This window comes from Mercurialis annua, linkage group LG8 (assembly GCF_937616625.2).
Source record: "Mercurialis annua linkage group LG8, ddMerAnnu1.2, whole genome shotgun sequence".
Lineage (NCBI taxonomy): Eukaryota > Viridiplantae > Streptophyta > Magnoliopsida > Malpighiales > Euphorbiaceae > Mercurialis > Mercurialis annua.
The window spans coordinates 3,869,064-3,885,280 of NC_065577.1; the positions used below are offsets into that span (position 1 = coordinate 3,869,064).

Consider the following 16,217-nt stretch of genomic DNA (forward strand, 5'->3'; position numbering starts at 1 on the left):
GTTTTTGTTATAATAATTATATATTTTAATTTTATTAATTTATTATAATTAATTGATGTCAATGACATTTAATTATAATTTATTATTAATATATCAATGTATTTTTGTATAACTAATAGTATTAATTTAGTAATATATCTATCTTACTATTTAAATTAAATATTTTAACAATTAAATATCTTAACTAATAATTAAATCTACAATTATGCATTATATTATAAAGTAAAAAATATTAAATGAGTGAACTTATAAAATACCCAAGTAAGATTTTAGTAAAAAGAAAGTAAGATTTTAAGGCTATTGTTTAAGTTTGAGGGACTTAAACTTTGGATGTTCAACAATTTATTTCGTAATTGTTTTTTTGATTGATGGAATAACTTTTCAACTATAAATTTTGTTATTCAACCGCTAATATAAAGAAAAAAAATAACACATGATATCTATTGTTTGTATCATCCAAATAAGCAAAGTTGTTGCTACTACTATTACTTATGGAGTTACAAAGGTTTAATTTAATTTAATTTTTCCTATTACGATTAGACTTTTATTGAACATCAAATTCATATTTAATTTATCTTTCTCTATTTCAAATTAATAATGTAGGAAATATATAAAATATTTTATGCCTGTATATGATATTGGAGAGTTGATTATGGTAAGTATATTCCTATTATTGATTCAGTGGATGGTTTACACAAAATTGTTGCTTTTAATTGACATATGGTACGTAAAGTATTAATCTCCTATAAGCATTCTTTTATCCAAATCAACATGAATTGGACTCTAATTCTATTAGCACGGTTAATTTTTAATTTACTATTGGAATTGTACCTAGCAAATAGTCCTAGCCCAAATATAATACTATTAATTAAATAAACAATTATTTTCTTTTCGACATCAAAATCGTAGAGTATCTAAAAATATCAAAGACAACCCTATAAAATAGGAAAAATACTCTCTACAAAATAGGAATTAAAAATAGTTTGAATTAGCTAAAATTTAGATAGAATAATTATTGTTTAATAATAATTGAATAGATTTAAGGACAGTGACGTAAATTTGCCTGTCCCCCCATCCGAGCTTTTATATATAGTACTAGTTTTTCGCCACGTGCTACGCACGCGAGCAATATTTATATGACTCGTTAATATATTAAAATATTAGTAAATTACCTTTTTCACAACTTTTTAAATTTTTTTAGAATATGGCCAACAAGACAATTTTTTTTTTATTTTCTAATGACTTTTATTAAAATTAAACTTTTTTTCTATAGAAATTAGACTTCTATTTAGATTTTATTCTCTTGTTAAGTTCAAGATGAGTTGGACTCTCATCCTACTTTTGTTCTTATTATTACCATATGACTTCGATTTAAAATAAATCTTATTTAATAATTAATTTTATAAACTATTAAATTAGCTTTTATATTTGATTAGTAGTTTATTATAATTAAACAATTAAAATAACCTTTTTTATTGGATTGGGCCTCTATTTAATTTTATATATTTTTTATAATCAAAATTGATTATTGTAATATAAATAAATTAAATTATGGCCAATTTAAAATTTCAATTTGAATAGTTCTGAAACTTAAATTAAATACGCACTTGATAGGCGGAGATTAATAAATTTTTTAGCTGGAGCATAGCATGTTGCAGACTGGTTAGTGATTAAGGTTTTTTATTTCTTTTTGCAAAAAAGAAGCGAATTCCATACGATAATAAAACAATAACACTAATACATTATTTTGAGATTCAAAACCAATGCCTAAGTGATAGAAATTACAACATAAAATATAATCTTAAATATAATAAGCAAACAATAACACTAATACATTGTTTTGAGATTCAAAACCAATGCCTAAATGATAGAAATAACAACATAAAATATAATCATAAATATAATTTCACTTTATACCAAAACATACATATATATGATGGGTACCTTATTCGAAGTAAATGTACTGCTAAACCCTTTGATGACTTGTAATCGTCTTTTAAGTAATGTGTCAGAACCATCAACAATTAACAATATTGTGGGTAAACTTTTAGATTTCTTGTTTTATTTATATAGTAATCGATAATGAGTTCTATTGAAATTAAACTTCTTGTTTAGTTGAATATGTTTCAAATTAGAATCAGATTTTGAATAAAACTATAGTATTTTATATTGCTCTAAACATATAGTATTTTAATAGTATTTGAATTTAAACTAAATGCTAATTCTTTTCATAATATCTTATTAAAATTTAAATTTAAATAATTTTATTTTATAATTGTAAATTATACCCTTAATGAAACCTATTACTGTAATTTTGCCTGTCCCCCCCCTTCGCTCTTATAGTATAGTTATAGATTATAGATAGATTATAGATAGATTAAACTTTTGTGTTGCGATTTTGTTATAGCGCTAGATTGATCAGCGCTGGACCACCCACTCTACCTAATTTTTTTTTTTATCTACATTCCTTATTATATCACACCTTGACTAGCATCATCGGAGCGCTGATTCATATGTCCAGAAATGTAACTCAATTTCTTAAGTAATTTATGATAAATTAGTTTAAATTTGGAGAATGGAAATTAATTTTTTCTGTTAATGTCATAATTCTTTTAAAAAAAAATTATAATATGATAATTTTGATAAAATACATGGATTGTTGTTTAAGTTTCTCCAATTATCGATTAATGTGTCATTAAAATATATTAATAGATTAAAGGCTTAATGTCTCAAAAAAACAACCCCACTTTTAGTTTCTTCTCAATCCTGTTATGATGTTGAAAATCGGTCTATTTTATCTATTCGTATTTTCTCCCTTTGATTGTAGTTTTAAATATTAAAATGACCTTTTTTATTTAAAAAAATTCAAAAAAAATCAATTTAACTTTTTTAGCTCCTTTTTTTATTTGAAAAAAGTTCATCGTTCTCATGGAAGAACTTTTATTAAACTTTTTTCAAATGAAAAAGATCAATTTAATATTTAAAGGTACAATTGAAACAAAAAAAAACAAATTAGATAAAATTGATCGATTTTCAACGTTGTAATAGGATTAAAAAGAGGCTAAAAGGTGGGAGATTTTGAGACATTATGTCTAGATTAAAATATGTTTTATTTTTTTATCAATTAGATTGTTCTTTTATTTAATATTCAAATATATATAATATATTGATACAAATTATAAAAAAATTGGACTAAACCGGCATAAATATTTGGCCTAGTGTCTTAAAAAAATCCTGACCTTTCATTCTCCTTTTAATCCTACTCTGACGTTGCAAATCAGTCAATTTTACCCTATTTTATATTTTTTCATTTCAATTGTACCATATAGCATAAAATTGACCTTTTTTGTTTGACAAAAATTCTCTAAATAATTTTTTTTTGCATTAGATTAACTTTTTATATTAAACTGACCCTTTTTGAAGAATTCTTTTGAATTTTTGTCAAATAAATAAAGGTCAATTTTATGATTCAGGGTACAATTAAAATAAAAAAAAATGCAAAATGGGATAAAATGACAAATTTTTAATGTCAGGGTAGGATTGAAAAGGGATGAAAGGTTGGTGTTTTTTTTAAGGCATTAAGCCTAAATATTTTGGCGTATATTTATATTATAATATATACTATACCTGACCAAAAGCTTTTTCTTACATTTAATTTATTCCTCAAAATAGAACTAAATTGTTATAAAAGATTTGGTAGGTTTTTACTGCGACGCGTTGAGTTAGGTCTTGACTCATGACATAAAATATAATACAGGATTAAAACTTTGGATAAGATTAGTCGTCATTAATTTCAAACACCTACTTTGCTCCAAAGGATATGGATACGGCATTCATATGCTCCACAAGTTCCACTTAGGTTGTTTCATTGTCTGATGGAAGTCTGGGTAGCAAGGACACAGACACGGATACGGTAAAACGGGACACTTGGATATGGCGAAACGGTATAATTTTAAAGTTTCCTATGTATAAAATGAAGTTTTTGTGTCCGAAACGTCAAATGTCCGAAACGTTTCCGAAACGAAAAACGTCGATTGAATGAAGTGTCCATACTACCTAGATGGAAGTAAACTATGTCATTATCAGACAAAGAAACGATCTTGAATACCCGTCTTAAAATTAAACTACAATTTAGCCATTTTAATTTCAAGTCGCAGGTGAGTTGATGAGAAACTTTCTTGTTTTAAGTACGAAGTCGCGGGTTTAAACCGTATTTATGTATGCGGACGTTTAAAACTGGATACTAGCTAGCTTTACCTCCGGTAAGAGAGTTATCCTTTAGTCCTAAAACATGATTAAAACTTTGGATAAGATTAGTACGCATTAAATTCGAACAACAGAAGTATATTTTTTTCGTTATAATTTGTGGTTCAAATAGCTTGTAACGATATATGGCATAACTTTGCATTCCTATGCTCCACACGTCCCATTTTGCTTGCTTTATTGTCTATTGTAACTAAACATGCCATCACATGGCTTTGCTTCAATTTCCAGCTGTGCTATTTGATTTCAATGCACTATATAATCAATTCATTAAGATTGCCTTAGTTCTACCATCACACTCACATCTCAAATTCTTCCATTTATTCGAACCTTTTTGATTCAGATTATTAACTAACAAGATGATCAGTGCCAAGAATCTCCTCAAGTTGGCAAAGAAATGGCAGAAACTCGCGGCTATTAGCCGAAAGCGGATCACATCACCTCAAACTATAGATGCAAGTAGTTCTTGCAGCACTTCATCACAAGCGGAAAAGGGTTACTTTGTGGTCTATTCTGCCGATCAGAAACGTTTCTTGTTGCCTTTGGAGTATCTCAACAACGAACTAGTTCGAGAGCTATTCGACATGGCAGAAGACGAGTTTGGATTGCCTAGCGACGGGCCTCTTACTTTACCATGTGATGCGGAGGTTATGGAATATGCAATCTGTTTGATTAAACAAAAGGCGGCAAGGGACGTACAACAAGCCTTGTTGACTTCTATAGCAAGCAATTACTTTTCATCATCGTTACATCAATCAAGAACCCGTCTATTATCAATTTGTAGCTTCTGAAAAGATACAATTACATTTATACATATAGATATAGATATACCGTTACATTTGTAGAGATAAATTTATTTAGAAATACGGGTTAGGATTCATATCAAACTGTTATTATTCAAAATGTTATTATTCAAAATTTTAAATACTCAAATATAGTTATTAAAACTGTATTACGTAATACATGATTCATTCACATTCACTTTATTTCCGCCTATGATAGAGATTTAGATTTGGGGTGGCAATTGGACTAAACAGAAATTGATGGATTTAATTATAAAAATTATGCTAGTTCAGATCTAATTACAGATTTTCCTACATAAATATTTAATTATGTTTATGATGCGCTGCAAATTTCCATTTGTTTCGGTAGTAAAATAAGAGGGAAAAAGAGACTGGGACCCAATTAAATCAAATTAACGTTGAAGGACATACTTATAAAACTAATGATAGTTTATGACAATGTTTTAAAAACCGGACCAGATCGGCCGGTCGAATCGGTCAAACCGGCGGTGCTACGGTCTAAAACAGCAAAAAACCGGATTTCTTGGTTGAACCGAATTGGACCGGATCGAACTGGTAAAAAACCAATGTTGAACCGTTAAAAACCGATAAGCTCAATTTTTTTCATATTTTTTTAAATGGTTAAACCGGTTGAACCGGTTCGGCCAACGGTTTAATTTTTAAAACACTGGCTTAGGGACCAACTTATTGGTTTTGTCTTTCAGAGATTAAATTGAAGACGTAAACGAGTTGGACTACTTGCGATTTATTCGAGATAAACTCAAAAAGAACATGAAAACAACTCGAAAAGGTTAAGAACTAAATTACGTAAAATAATTTTTCCAAAAATTATGAAAATGATATGAAAAGGTTGAAAAACTCAATTACATAGAATAACTTATGTAAAAATTATTAATAGGTCATGAAAAGGATATCAAAAGGTTATAAAAAGTTATCAAATAATATTTTTCAACATTATTAGAATATTTGTTTTTTTTTTCCAAAGGCTAAATCTATATACTTATATAATTGAGAGGACCAACGGAGCTCTCTCATTGATTCTCACCAAATAGAGCATTCTCATAGTCTCCACTTTTATTAAAATACTTATTCTAATCTAATTATTTTAAATAAATTGTTATCATGAATTTTAATTAATATGATAATATATATAGATAAGTATTCAATAGTTGAGTTGTTGAGAAAGTGATAAGTTTCAGGTTAAACACAATTCGTCATATTTCGATCTATATAAACTCTACCGATGTACTTCTAATTTACATGAATAACAATTTCATTCAGCAATTCTATTCCAGCTACTTGTGTGATTGATATCCCAAGAAGGAATACTATATTTTTTGCAGCAAAACTTATATATATACAGAGGTAACTTATATACTTGTTTTATTCTTGCATTTTGGCGAGGGATAGCTGGAGGTTGGCGGGATTGGCTTCATTGGGGAGCAGGTTGGATAATATTCAGTTGTGGTGTAGTGACTGGATCAATCGTTTGGAAGAGGAGGAGCAGTCCCTAGCGGCTTTTATTTGCTGGAATCTTTGGTTATGTAGAAACAATGCGGTCTGGAACAATAAGACAGGTTCGGCGTCGGAGGTGGTAGCGGCTGCTTGTTTTCAGTATACGTCTTGGACAACCGCAAACTCTGGTGTTGAGCATCTCAGGTTAGCGCCGGTAAGGAGAGAGGACGGGTGTACCAGTTGGCGTGCCCCTCCACGTGGCTGGCTTAAAGTCAATACTGACGCGGCTATTTTTCCGGGACGGCAGTCTATTGGAGTAGGCATTGTAGTTCGTGATGAGTTTGGTAATCTTGTTAAAGCTCGGCAGTGTAGTTGGCTTGGGTCGTTCTCGGCTAGACATGCTGAAATTATGGGTATTAGAGAGGCTTTAAGTTGGCTCAAGGACGAAGATAAGTTGATTGTGGAGTCGGATGCTTTGGATGTTGTTTTAGATATTAGGAATCCTTCTCTTGCGGATTCTGATATCCTTGTGGAAGACTGTGCTGAGTTAGCGAAGCAATTTGATAATGTTGATTTTGTTTTTGTGAGGAGATCTGCGAATCAGGCAGTGCACGCTTTAGCGCATAATGTCAGTTCCAATTCAGGTCATCAAGAGTGGGTCTGTCACTTCCCTGAGTTTCTCACTAATGTAATTGTTTCGGATTTGATTATATAAGAATCAGCTATTTTGCCTTCAAAAAAAAAAATTCAAATCTAAGTCCTTTATTAGAGAGCATGCATTTTTTAATTAATTTCCTTTAACATCAGATTAGTAAATATACGTGCGCATTATTAGAAAACCTTCATTAGTTGAACAAAATTAAGGTTAGAGACTATATGGATGATTATTTTAAAATTGGCAGGTAGGGGAGTATGATAGGAGCTAATTAACGACTTATTAAATTAATTATATTTTACGATGAGACTCATAATTTTAGCTAATTTAAAGTGTTGCATCCCAATTATAAATTAATAAATTACTTTAGTTATTGTTATAGGGACTTAAAGATAAGATACTTTAAAATCAAAATTGATTTCATTCCACTCATATTTCTTAAAAATTAATTTTATCTAATTACTATAATATTCATTGTAATCATATCAGTTTATATTGATAGATACAAGGTGCTTTATTTCCAAATTATAAAAAATTCAATATCAACCTTGAAAGTCATTCGAAAAATAGCTATAGTTTTTTTAAATTTCATTATAGAATTATATATAATGTAAAAAAACCCTCAATATATTAATACTAAAATATATGCTCTATTTAGGAGTATTAAAATTTATTATTACTATTTATTCGTAGGAAAAATAGTATTGGAATTCGTCACTATAAAGCATTCTAATAAAAAGGAATATAAATATGCAATTTCTGCCCATCTAATAATTAAACGCATGTTTTCTAATAGCAAATGAACAATAATTTTTATATATTTATTACGAGAAGTAGCATTATGCACAAAACCTTTATACAAAAAATTAATAAGAATGTAAAATGAAAAAAATATATTTTATAGATAATCATATACTTTAAAACAATTTATTATAAAAATTATTAGAATATAATATAATGTTATTTTATTTAATATTATTAGTTTATATATTATTCATTATTATTATTTTGGCATTCTATTAATTCTTTTAATAAAAATATTACTGGCTACATAGAATTTGAAATTGATTTCGAGCAAATGCGCGAGCCTACGACTAGTATTATAATGTTTGTTAGTACGTCTTTCATTGTTAAAAAATATTTTTCGGCACCTTTTTTTTACTTTTCACTGTTAAAAAATATTTTTTTGCTAAAAATATTTTTATGTAAATATATAGTTATCTTTTAATAAATAATTACTTTATATAGCTAGAGTGAAAACATAAACTTTTAAATTATGGGAGTAAAAATATATAGAGCAAATTACGCTAAAATTCTTGAGATATATCATAATTAACAGTTTGATACCCCTTATTTCAAAAGTCTATTTAATGGTCCCTCAATTTTAATTCCGTTAACTATTAGGTCTCTCCGTTAATTTCGTTACGTATTTTCAAACGATTTGGTACCCCACATTTAATTTTGTGAACGATTTGGTCCCTCACTTTTAATTTTACTAAACGATTTGCTCCCTCACTTTTAAACGATTTAGTACCCGAGTTTCAATCCATTAAACGATTTAGTCTCTCAAATTAACAGAAGGATCTCTCAGTTAACAAAATTAAAACTGAAAAACCATTAAGTAGATTTTTGAAACAAAAAGTATCAAACTATTAATTACGGTATACCTCAGAGGTCTTTAAGTAATATTCTCAAATATATATAAATGAAATAAATTGCAATGCCATAAATATCCCTACAATCAACAAAGCCAAATCTATTGTATGGCCTTTGTATTTTTACCGTTTAGTTTGGACATATTTTAAAATTTTGTCTTTATGTAGTTTTTATTTTTGAATTTAATTTGAATTTATAAATTTTATGTTAGATGAAAACGGAGCGTGTACTGCACACGCTGCAAAAGCACTTGAGACTGAACTTCAATAGAGACTAAATATATAAACATTTAAAATTAAAGAGACCACATAAATAAAAATTTAAAAGTACAAAAATCTATTTAATAAAAAACTTAACCCGTTAACTCAATCCCGATATATCATTTTTCACGTGGTAATGGTAATGGCAACTGAAGACACGTTTACAAATTCCATTCAAAAAAGACCTATTAAATCAAATTCGTGAAGTAAAAGGATCTAATAAATATAGAATTTTGAAAAAAGAACAGAAAAACAAAACGGTAAAAGTACAGGAACTCAAAATGAGTTTAGCCAATAAACAATTCAGAGTAGGACTAGGACTCTCCCATCAATATAAATACGATTAATGCAAATATATCTTGAAGTTGAAACCATGACTGATCGATCAACAGCAATGAGAACTGATTTTGTAGATCATTATCTAGTCTTAGGTATTTCAAACATTGAAGGACTTAACCTTGTGGAAGAAGATATCACAAAATTGTTCAAGAAAAAGGCCTTGAAGTTGCATCCTGACAAGAATCTTGATGATCCAAACGCCAAGTCCAAATTTCAGAAGCTACTTTCTTCGTATCAGATCCTGAAAAACCCGACTTCACGTAAAAAATTTCATGATTTGCTGTACGAACAGCGTTCGTATAATCAACAGAAACGTTCTCGAGTTTATGAGGTTTCAGAATCTCTCAAGAAACGTTCTCGAGTTTATGAGGTTTCAGAATCTCTCAAGAAACGTTCCAAGATGCGGTGGAGGGAGCAGAATGTCGAGGCTAGAAAAGCACGAAAACGGAGGGATAATAATGTGAACTTTTTTAGCTTGAATGCAGCGGCGGAAGCTAGTCGTCAGGATAATTTACTTAAATTTTTTGATGATAGTTACAGTTTTATGAGAATTTAATTCTGTGTTATTTGGTTTTTCTTGATTGTTTCTGTATTTGAATTTATTAATCATTATGGTCTTTGTTTTCTTTTCTTGTTTGATTTTATGTCAGGACCAATTCATCCGAATGAAAATCTCGAAAATCCGGCTTCTGGTTCTGGAAAATAAATTTAAGATTATAGACTGTATCAGGCTGCTGAAAAAACGCTTGTGCGGAACTTTCTGATAATCTGCAATGCATCATTATCAGAACCCGTTCTGCGAAACTTTCTGATAATTTGTTTACCGCAGCGTAAGTCCAGTTTGATGGAGACAAATATTCATTAATGGTGTTTGAGTTAATTATTCATTATGGTCTTTATTTCTTTTGCATGTATTTTGAATCTTTCTTGATATCAGATATGCGGCGAAGTCCGTATATATACGTATCATAGTAACGCAGAATGATGAAGGAAACATGGGATATTGTTAGACAATTTCATTAATTCCACAGAATTGGTCTTCAAGTCTAAACAGTAAGTAGCTCTGCTTCTAATATTTATATACCATGTTATCTGTTTTGTGGTTCATAGACATAAGGGGTCCAATTTGTAGTATGTTCAGTTTCTTGAATGCAGATTAGTAATTCTGAATCAGAATTAGACTCACATAACATTTGTTGAGGTTCAGGCAAAAGGATATAGACAAGACGCATTTATATGCTCCACCTCGATTATTAAACGCAGACATGCCGGCCCTAGAAACAGTCTCTCTTAACCATCCTTCACATGGTTTTGCTTCCAATTCCAGCTGTACTGTGGGATCAATTTGGACTATATAATCAAGTCATTTAGATTGCCTTCTACCATCACAAGCTAACCATTCGGATCTCAAATTCTTCCTTTTCTTCTTATCTTAAAACCTTTTCGATTCAATTTATAATCAAACAAGATGATCAATTCCAAGAAACTCCTTAAATTGGCAAAGAAATGGCAGAAACTCGCTGCTATTAGCCGCAAACGCATCACATCACCTCAAACCAGTTCTACTACAGATTCAACTTGCAGCACATCATCAAAAGCCGAAAAGGGCCATTTCGTAGTGTACTCTACTGATCAGCAACGCTTCTTGTTGCCTTTGGAGTATCTTAACAATGAACTAATTCGAGAGCTATTCGACATGGCAGAGGAAGAGTTTGGATTGCCTAGCGGCGGACCTCTTACATTACCATGTGATGCAGAGCTTATGGAATATGCAGTTTCTTTGATCAAACGAAAGGCTGCGAGAGACGTAGAACAAGCATTGTTGACTTCTATAGCTACAAATTGCTTTTCATTATCATTACAACAAAAAACAATCCACCGATTACCAATTTGTAGCTTTTGAATAGATACAATTAGAGACATAGATATACAAAACTGTACATCAATACATTTTTAAATAGAATCTCAATTTTTTTGTTAATAACTAATTTTTATCTCCAAAGAAATATTATTCTCATTAATATTGTATATGTATGCTGAATTATTTTTGTATTAGCTGCTAAGGAAACAATGTAATCTTTGATTTCTTCAATAACAAACTTACTCTCAAGAATCACTTGGTTATGAATATTCTAGCTAATCATAGTCTGAATTCTGTAAGGAATCCTAATACATCATTAACAATGCTTAAGATATTTGATATTCTAAAATATTATAGTAGCAGCAGATGCATATATTGTTACACAAAAATTCTGCTAATTATACCAAGAATATTCAGTACTAAGTTTTGATGAATTATTGATGATCAAAATCACGTAGAAAATCTCGTTCTTATTCATAATGAAAGCATCATCTATATCATCATTTGCCGTTTTCGTATATTATTTAGCAGTTCCTGCTGAAGATTGATTCAAAGATTACTGCAGTAAAATCAACTTATTGACTTAGTCATTTACGGCTGATCTTGGTTCATTCAATTTTGTTATTCTTGTTGTAAATAATTATGATGTTAGTGGCTGATATCACATGGCTTTGTTTAATTTGTAGGGCTGCATAACAGAGTCTTTAATGCCTGGCCTTGTGCATATTTAATTAATCAACTTCCTTAAAATTCTACTCTTCACAAACATTAGCACTCACCAATGTTGCACAGAAACTTATCGAGTACGACATTTTGGCATTTGTTTTTCATTTATATCTATATCTATTTTGCTGGCTACCTACTTGGCAAAGGGAATTTGAGCATCACATGCCTTTGTTTACCATTTATTGTGAGGCTCCATTTGCTTTGAATGCAGATGAGCGATTCTGAAATCCGAAATAGACCCACATAATATGTTTTGAGGTTCAGACATAAGGATATAGACAAGGCACATTTATATGCTCCACCTGGATCGTTTGACGCAGGCATGCTGGTCCTATGAACAATCTCTCTCAACCATCTATCACATGGTCTTGCTTCTATTTCAGCTGTGCTATGGGATCATATTGCACTATATATAATCAACTCACTTGCATTGCCTTCTGCCATCACAACCTTACCTTTCAGATCTCAAGTTTTTCCTTTTCTTCAAACCTTTTTTATTCCGTTTGTTAACTAATTAACGAGATGATTAATTCCAAGAAACTCCTGAAATTGGCAAAGAAATGGCAGAAACTCGCTGCTATTCGCAGAAAACGCATCACATCACCTCAAACTACAGATTCAGCTAGTGCTTGCAGCACTTCTTCATCAAAAGCTCAAAAGGGTCATTTCGTAGTTTATTCTGCTGATCAGAAACATTTCCTGTTGCCTTTGGAGTATCTTAGCAATGAAATAATCCGAGAACTATTCGACATGGCAGAGGAGGAGTTTGGATTGCCTAGCGGTGGACCTCTTACGTTACCATGTGATACAGAGCTTATGGAATATGCAATTTGTTTGATTAAAAACAAGGCCACAAGAGATGCAGAACAAGCATTTTTGACTTCCATAGCTAGCAGTTGCTTCTCATCATCATTACATCAAACAACAATCCACCAATTACCAATTTGTAGCTTTTAAATAGATACAGTTAGATTGTAGACATAGATATATACACAAGTGTACATCAATATATTTTTGAACGGACTCTCGGATTTTTTGTTTATCACTAATCTAGACTATATCTCATTATCATTACAATTGCTGAAGTTTATATAGCTGCTAAGGAAACAAAGCAATCCTTTGTTTCTTGAAGACTACATATTCTCAAGAATCACTAGCCATTCTAATCATCAATAGATTATTTATAAATAATAAACAAAGTTCGTATTCTAAAACACAAGAATTCGGTCTTCATGCTAATGTTTGATGCACTAATGATCAAAATCACATAGAAATTTCATCGTCATCGGTTACCATAACGGGTCCAACATGATTTACACCATATATTACAACTGATTTGCTCATCACATGGCTTTGCTTTGCATCTCAGAGACTTAATGCCTGGCCTTGTGTATATATTTAATCAATCAACTTTGTGGGGCTGCATCACATACATTATCATCCACCTACATTGCAGATAAACTTATTGAGTAATCCCTTTCAGCGTTTGGTTTTCGTATATATTTTAAATCTACTTTGTTGGCTACCTACTTGGCAAAGGGAACTCAAATAAATTTGACCATCACATGCCTGTGTTTACCATTTATTGTGGGGGCTCCATGACCAAGACTGGTTTTCAGAAGCTAGTATCATCCAATGAAATTGTAAAAAATCCGTCTTCTGGCAAAGATTTTTATGATTATAATCTGTATCAGGCTGCTGAAAACTTCATGCCTGAATTTTTTCCGATTAAATGTCGTTTTGTTGCCTTCAAATAATTATTAAAATTGTTTTATTCTTAGCAGAATAAATGGAATGAGCTCTCTGACAAAGCAGGTATTCTGCTTTACAAGTTTAGTATACATACTTATTATAACTACTCACAATGATGAAGAAAATATTGGATCCTGCTAGACAATCTCACCAATTCCACAATATTTCTCTTTTAAGTCTAAATAGTAAGTAGTTCTGTGTCTGATATTTATATTCCATGTTCTCTATTTGGTAGTTCTTAAACATATGGGGTCCAACTTGTAGTCTGTTTAGATTCTTTAATGCAGATTAGCAATTCAGAAATCAGAAATAGACCCACATAAGCAATATTTTGAGGTTCAAGTAGTAGGCTATAGACATGACACATATATATGCTCCCACCTCGATCGTTAAACGCAGACATGCCGGCCCTGCAAACAGACTCACTTAACCATCCATCACATGGTTTTGCTTCCATTTCCAGCTGTACCTTGGGAGCATAACGAACTATATAATCAAGTCATTTACATTGCCTTCTAACATCACAAGCTTACCATTCAGATCTCAAATTCTTCCTTCTATTATTCTCTTCAAACCTTTTTGATTCAGTTTATTAACTATTAAGATGATCAATCACAAGAAACTCCTGAAATTGGCTAAGAAATGGCAGAAACTCGCTGCTATTAGGCGAAAACGAATCACTTCGCCTCAAATTGCAGGTTCAATTAGCTCTTGCAGCACATCATCAAAAGCTGAAAAGGGACATTTCGTAGTTTATTCTTCTGACCAGAAACGTTTCTTGCTGCCTTTGGAGTATCTTAGCAACCAAATAATTCGAGAGCTATTCGACATGGCAGAGGAAGAGTTTGGATTGACTAGCGGTGGACCTCTTACGCTACCATGTGATGCAGAGCTCATGGAATATGCAATTTGTTTGATAAAAAACAAGGCTACAAGTGATGCAGAACGAGCCTTGTTGACTTCCATAGCTAGCAGTTGCTGCTCATCATCCTTGCATCAAACGACAATCAAACAATTACCAATTTGTAGCTTTTGAATAGATACAATTAGATTTGTAGACATAGATATACAAAACTGTACATCAATATATATTTTAAATGGAATCTCAAATTTTTTGTTTACAACTATTTTGCATCTCCATAGAATATTATTCTGACATTCACTACATATGCTGAAGTTTTTGGTATTAGCTGCTAAGAAAACAAAGCTTTGTTTGGTATCTTCAAGAACAAACATACTCTCAAAAATCATAATTTGAATCCTATACAGCATTCTAATACATAATTAACAAAGCTTAACACATTTCATATTTTTTGATGAATTAATGATCAAAATCATATAGAAAATCTCCTTCTTAGCTGTAAATAGAGCATCATCGATATCATCATTAACTGTTTCCATGCATTATTTAGCAATTCCTATTGAAGATTAATGAACAAAGGATCAATTTACCCCCTCAACTTGGCACGAAATATCAAATGAGTCATTTTCGAAGAAAGTGGATCAAACAAACCCGCAACTTGCGTTTTCGTATCAAAAAGACCCCTCGGAGAGTGAGTTTCTTAATTTCATTCAATTAACGTAATTAATCATAATTAATTCTAATTTAATCTCTTATCATACCCTAATTGAAATCTTAATTAATCAAAATCCTAATTATACCCAATTAACCCTAATTAAATTAATTAAACACAATTAACCATAACTAAATTAATAAAATACAATTAACCATAATTAAATTAAATCTAACCCTAACATGTTGTTCTTGGTCGAGATTCTTTGGCCGAAGACTTGCTGTTCTTGATAAACTAGACCTACCCAACATCTTTACCACCTTGAACACCAATAAACTACTAAATTTAACTAAAATCCATAAAAAAAAACTGCAGAAATTAGCAACGGTTGCTATTTCTTCCTCTTCCTATTGACAGATCGCAGAAGCAAATACAAAGGCGAGATTGATGAATGTGGGGCTGGAATTCAAGGCTGGTTGTGGCGACAAGGATATGGGTGCAGCTGGGTTAGTTTTAGGATTTAGATTTAGGTTTTGAATATTTTTGGATTTAGGGTACAAATTGGAAGAAGGGCAATATTAGTCCCTAAAATTTTAATTAAAAGTAATATTAATTTTTAATGTTTTAAAATTATAAGGACTATGACTAAATTTTTTATACTGTTAATTGTTAATTTGAAAAATAAACTAAATATAAGGAGTTTTTTAAACCTTTTTTCATAATGTAAGTGGAGAGTGAAACACACTCACCGGGTGCGACTGAGGGAATAGGTGAGCGAGGGGTCTTCTTGATACGAAAACGCGAGTTGTGGGTTAGTTTAATCCACTTTCTTCAAAAATGACTCATTTGATATTTCGTGCCAAGTTGAGGGGGTGAATTGATCCTTTATTCGAAGATTAATTCAAAGATCTACTGCAGTACAATCAACTTACT

The 16,217-nt window shown here is 30.8% G+C and overlaps 5 protein-coding genes across 5 annotated transcripts; all 5 read left to right on the forward strand.

Moving 5' to 3' along the window:
* Window positions 1-4,463: 4,463 nt before the first annotated feature.
* Window positions 4,464-5,173, forward strand: LOC126660925 (auxin-responsive protein SAUR68-like). The gene has a single exon (XM_050354645.2). It carries the CDS (start codon window positions 4,623-4,625, stop codon window positions 5,052-5,054), a length of 432 nt encoding a protein of 143 aa, XP_050210602.1. The 5' UTR covers window positions 4,464-4,622; the 3' UTR covers window positions 5,055-5,173.
* A 4,265-nt stretch (window positions 5,174-9,438) lies between these two features.
* LOC126661479 (pre-mRNA-splicing factor cwf23-like) lies at window positions 9,439-10,137 on the forward strand. The gene is made up of 2 exons (XM_050355334.1): window positions 9,439-9,970; window positions 10,082-10,137. The coding sequence occupies exons 1-2, from the start codon at window positions 9,439-9,441 to the stop codon at window positions 10,135-10,137; spliced, it is 588 nt and encodes a 195-aa protein (XP_050211291.1).
* A 242-nt stretch (window positions 10,138-10,379) lies between these two features.
* On the forward strand, window positions 10,380-11,415 carry LOC126660922 (auxin-responsive protein SAUR68-like). The gene is made up of 2 exons (XM_050354642.2): window positions 10,380-10,484; window positions 10,639-11,415. Exon 2 carries the CDS (start codon window positions 10,900-10,902, stop codon window positions 11,332-11,334), a length of 435 nt encoding a protein of 144 aa, XP_050210599.1. The 5' UTR covers window positions 10,380-10,484; window positions 10,639-10,899; the 3' UTR covers window positions 11,335-11,415.
* A 1,032-nt stretch (window positions 11,416-12,447) lies between these two features.
* On the forward strand, window positions 12,448-13,060 carry LOC126660923 (auxin-responsive protein SAUR68-like). Its single transcript, XM_050354643.2, has one exon. It carries the CDS (start codon window positions 12,541-12,543, stop codon window positions 12,973-12,975), a length of 435 nt encoding a protein of 144 aa, XP_050210600.1. The 5' UTR covers window positions 12,448-12,540; the 3' UTR covers window positions 12,976-13,060.
* Window positions 13,061-14,203: 1,143 nt separating this feature from the next.
* LOC126660924 (auxin-responsive protein SAUR68-like) lies at window positions 14,204-14,897 on the forward strand. The gene has a single exon (XM_050354644.2). It carries the CDS (start codon window positions 14,375-14,377, stop codon window positions 14,804-14,806), a length of 432 nt encoding a protein of 143 aa, XP_050210601.1. The 5' UTR covers window positions 14,204-14,374; the 3' UTR covers window positions 14,807-14,897.
* Window positions 14,898-16,217: the final 1,320 nt, after the last annotated feature.

What these genes read in the sequence shown, in the direction of transcription:
- LOC126660924 (XM_050354644.2), top strand. Translation starts at nt 14,375, where the DNA reads ATGATCAATCACAAGAAACTCCTGAAATTGGCTAAGAAATGGCAGAAA.
- LOC126661479 (XM_050355334.1), top strand. Translation starts at nt 9,439, where the DNA reads ATGCAAATATATCTTGAAGTTGAAACCATGACTGATCGATCAACAGCA. An exon ending in ATTTTTTGATGATAGTTACA is followed by an intron (nt 9,971 to 10,081) that starts GTTTTATGAGAA and finishes ATTTTATGTCAG; the next exon opens with GACCAATTCATCCGAATGAA.
- LOC126660925 (XM_050354645.2), top strand. Translation starts at nt 4,623, where the DNA reads ATGATCAGTGCCAAGAATCTCCTCAAGTTGGCAAAGAAATGGCAGAAA.
- LOC126660922 (XM_050354642.2), top strand. Translation starts at nt 10,900, where the DNA reads ATGATCAATTCCAAGAAACTCCTTAAATTGGCAAAGAAATGGCAGAAA.
- LOC126660923 (XM_050354643.2), top strand. Translation starts at nt 12,541, where the DNA reads ATGATTAATTCCAAGAAACTCCTGAAATTGGCAAAGAAATGGCAGAAA.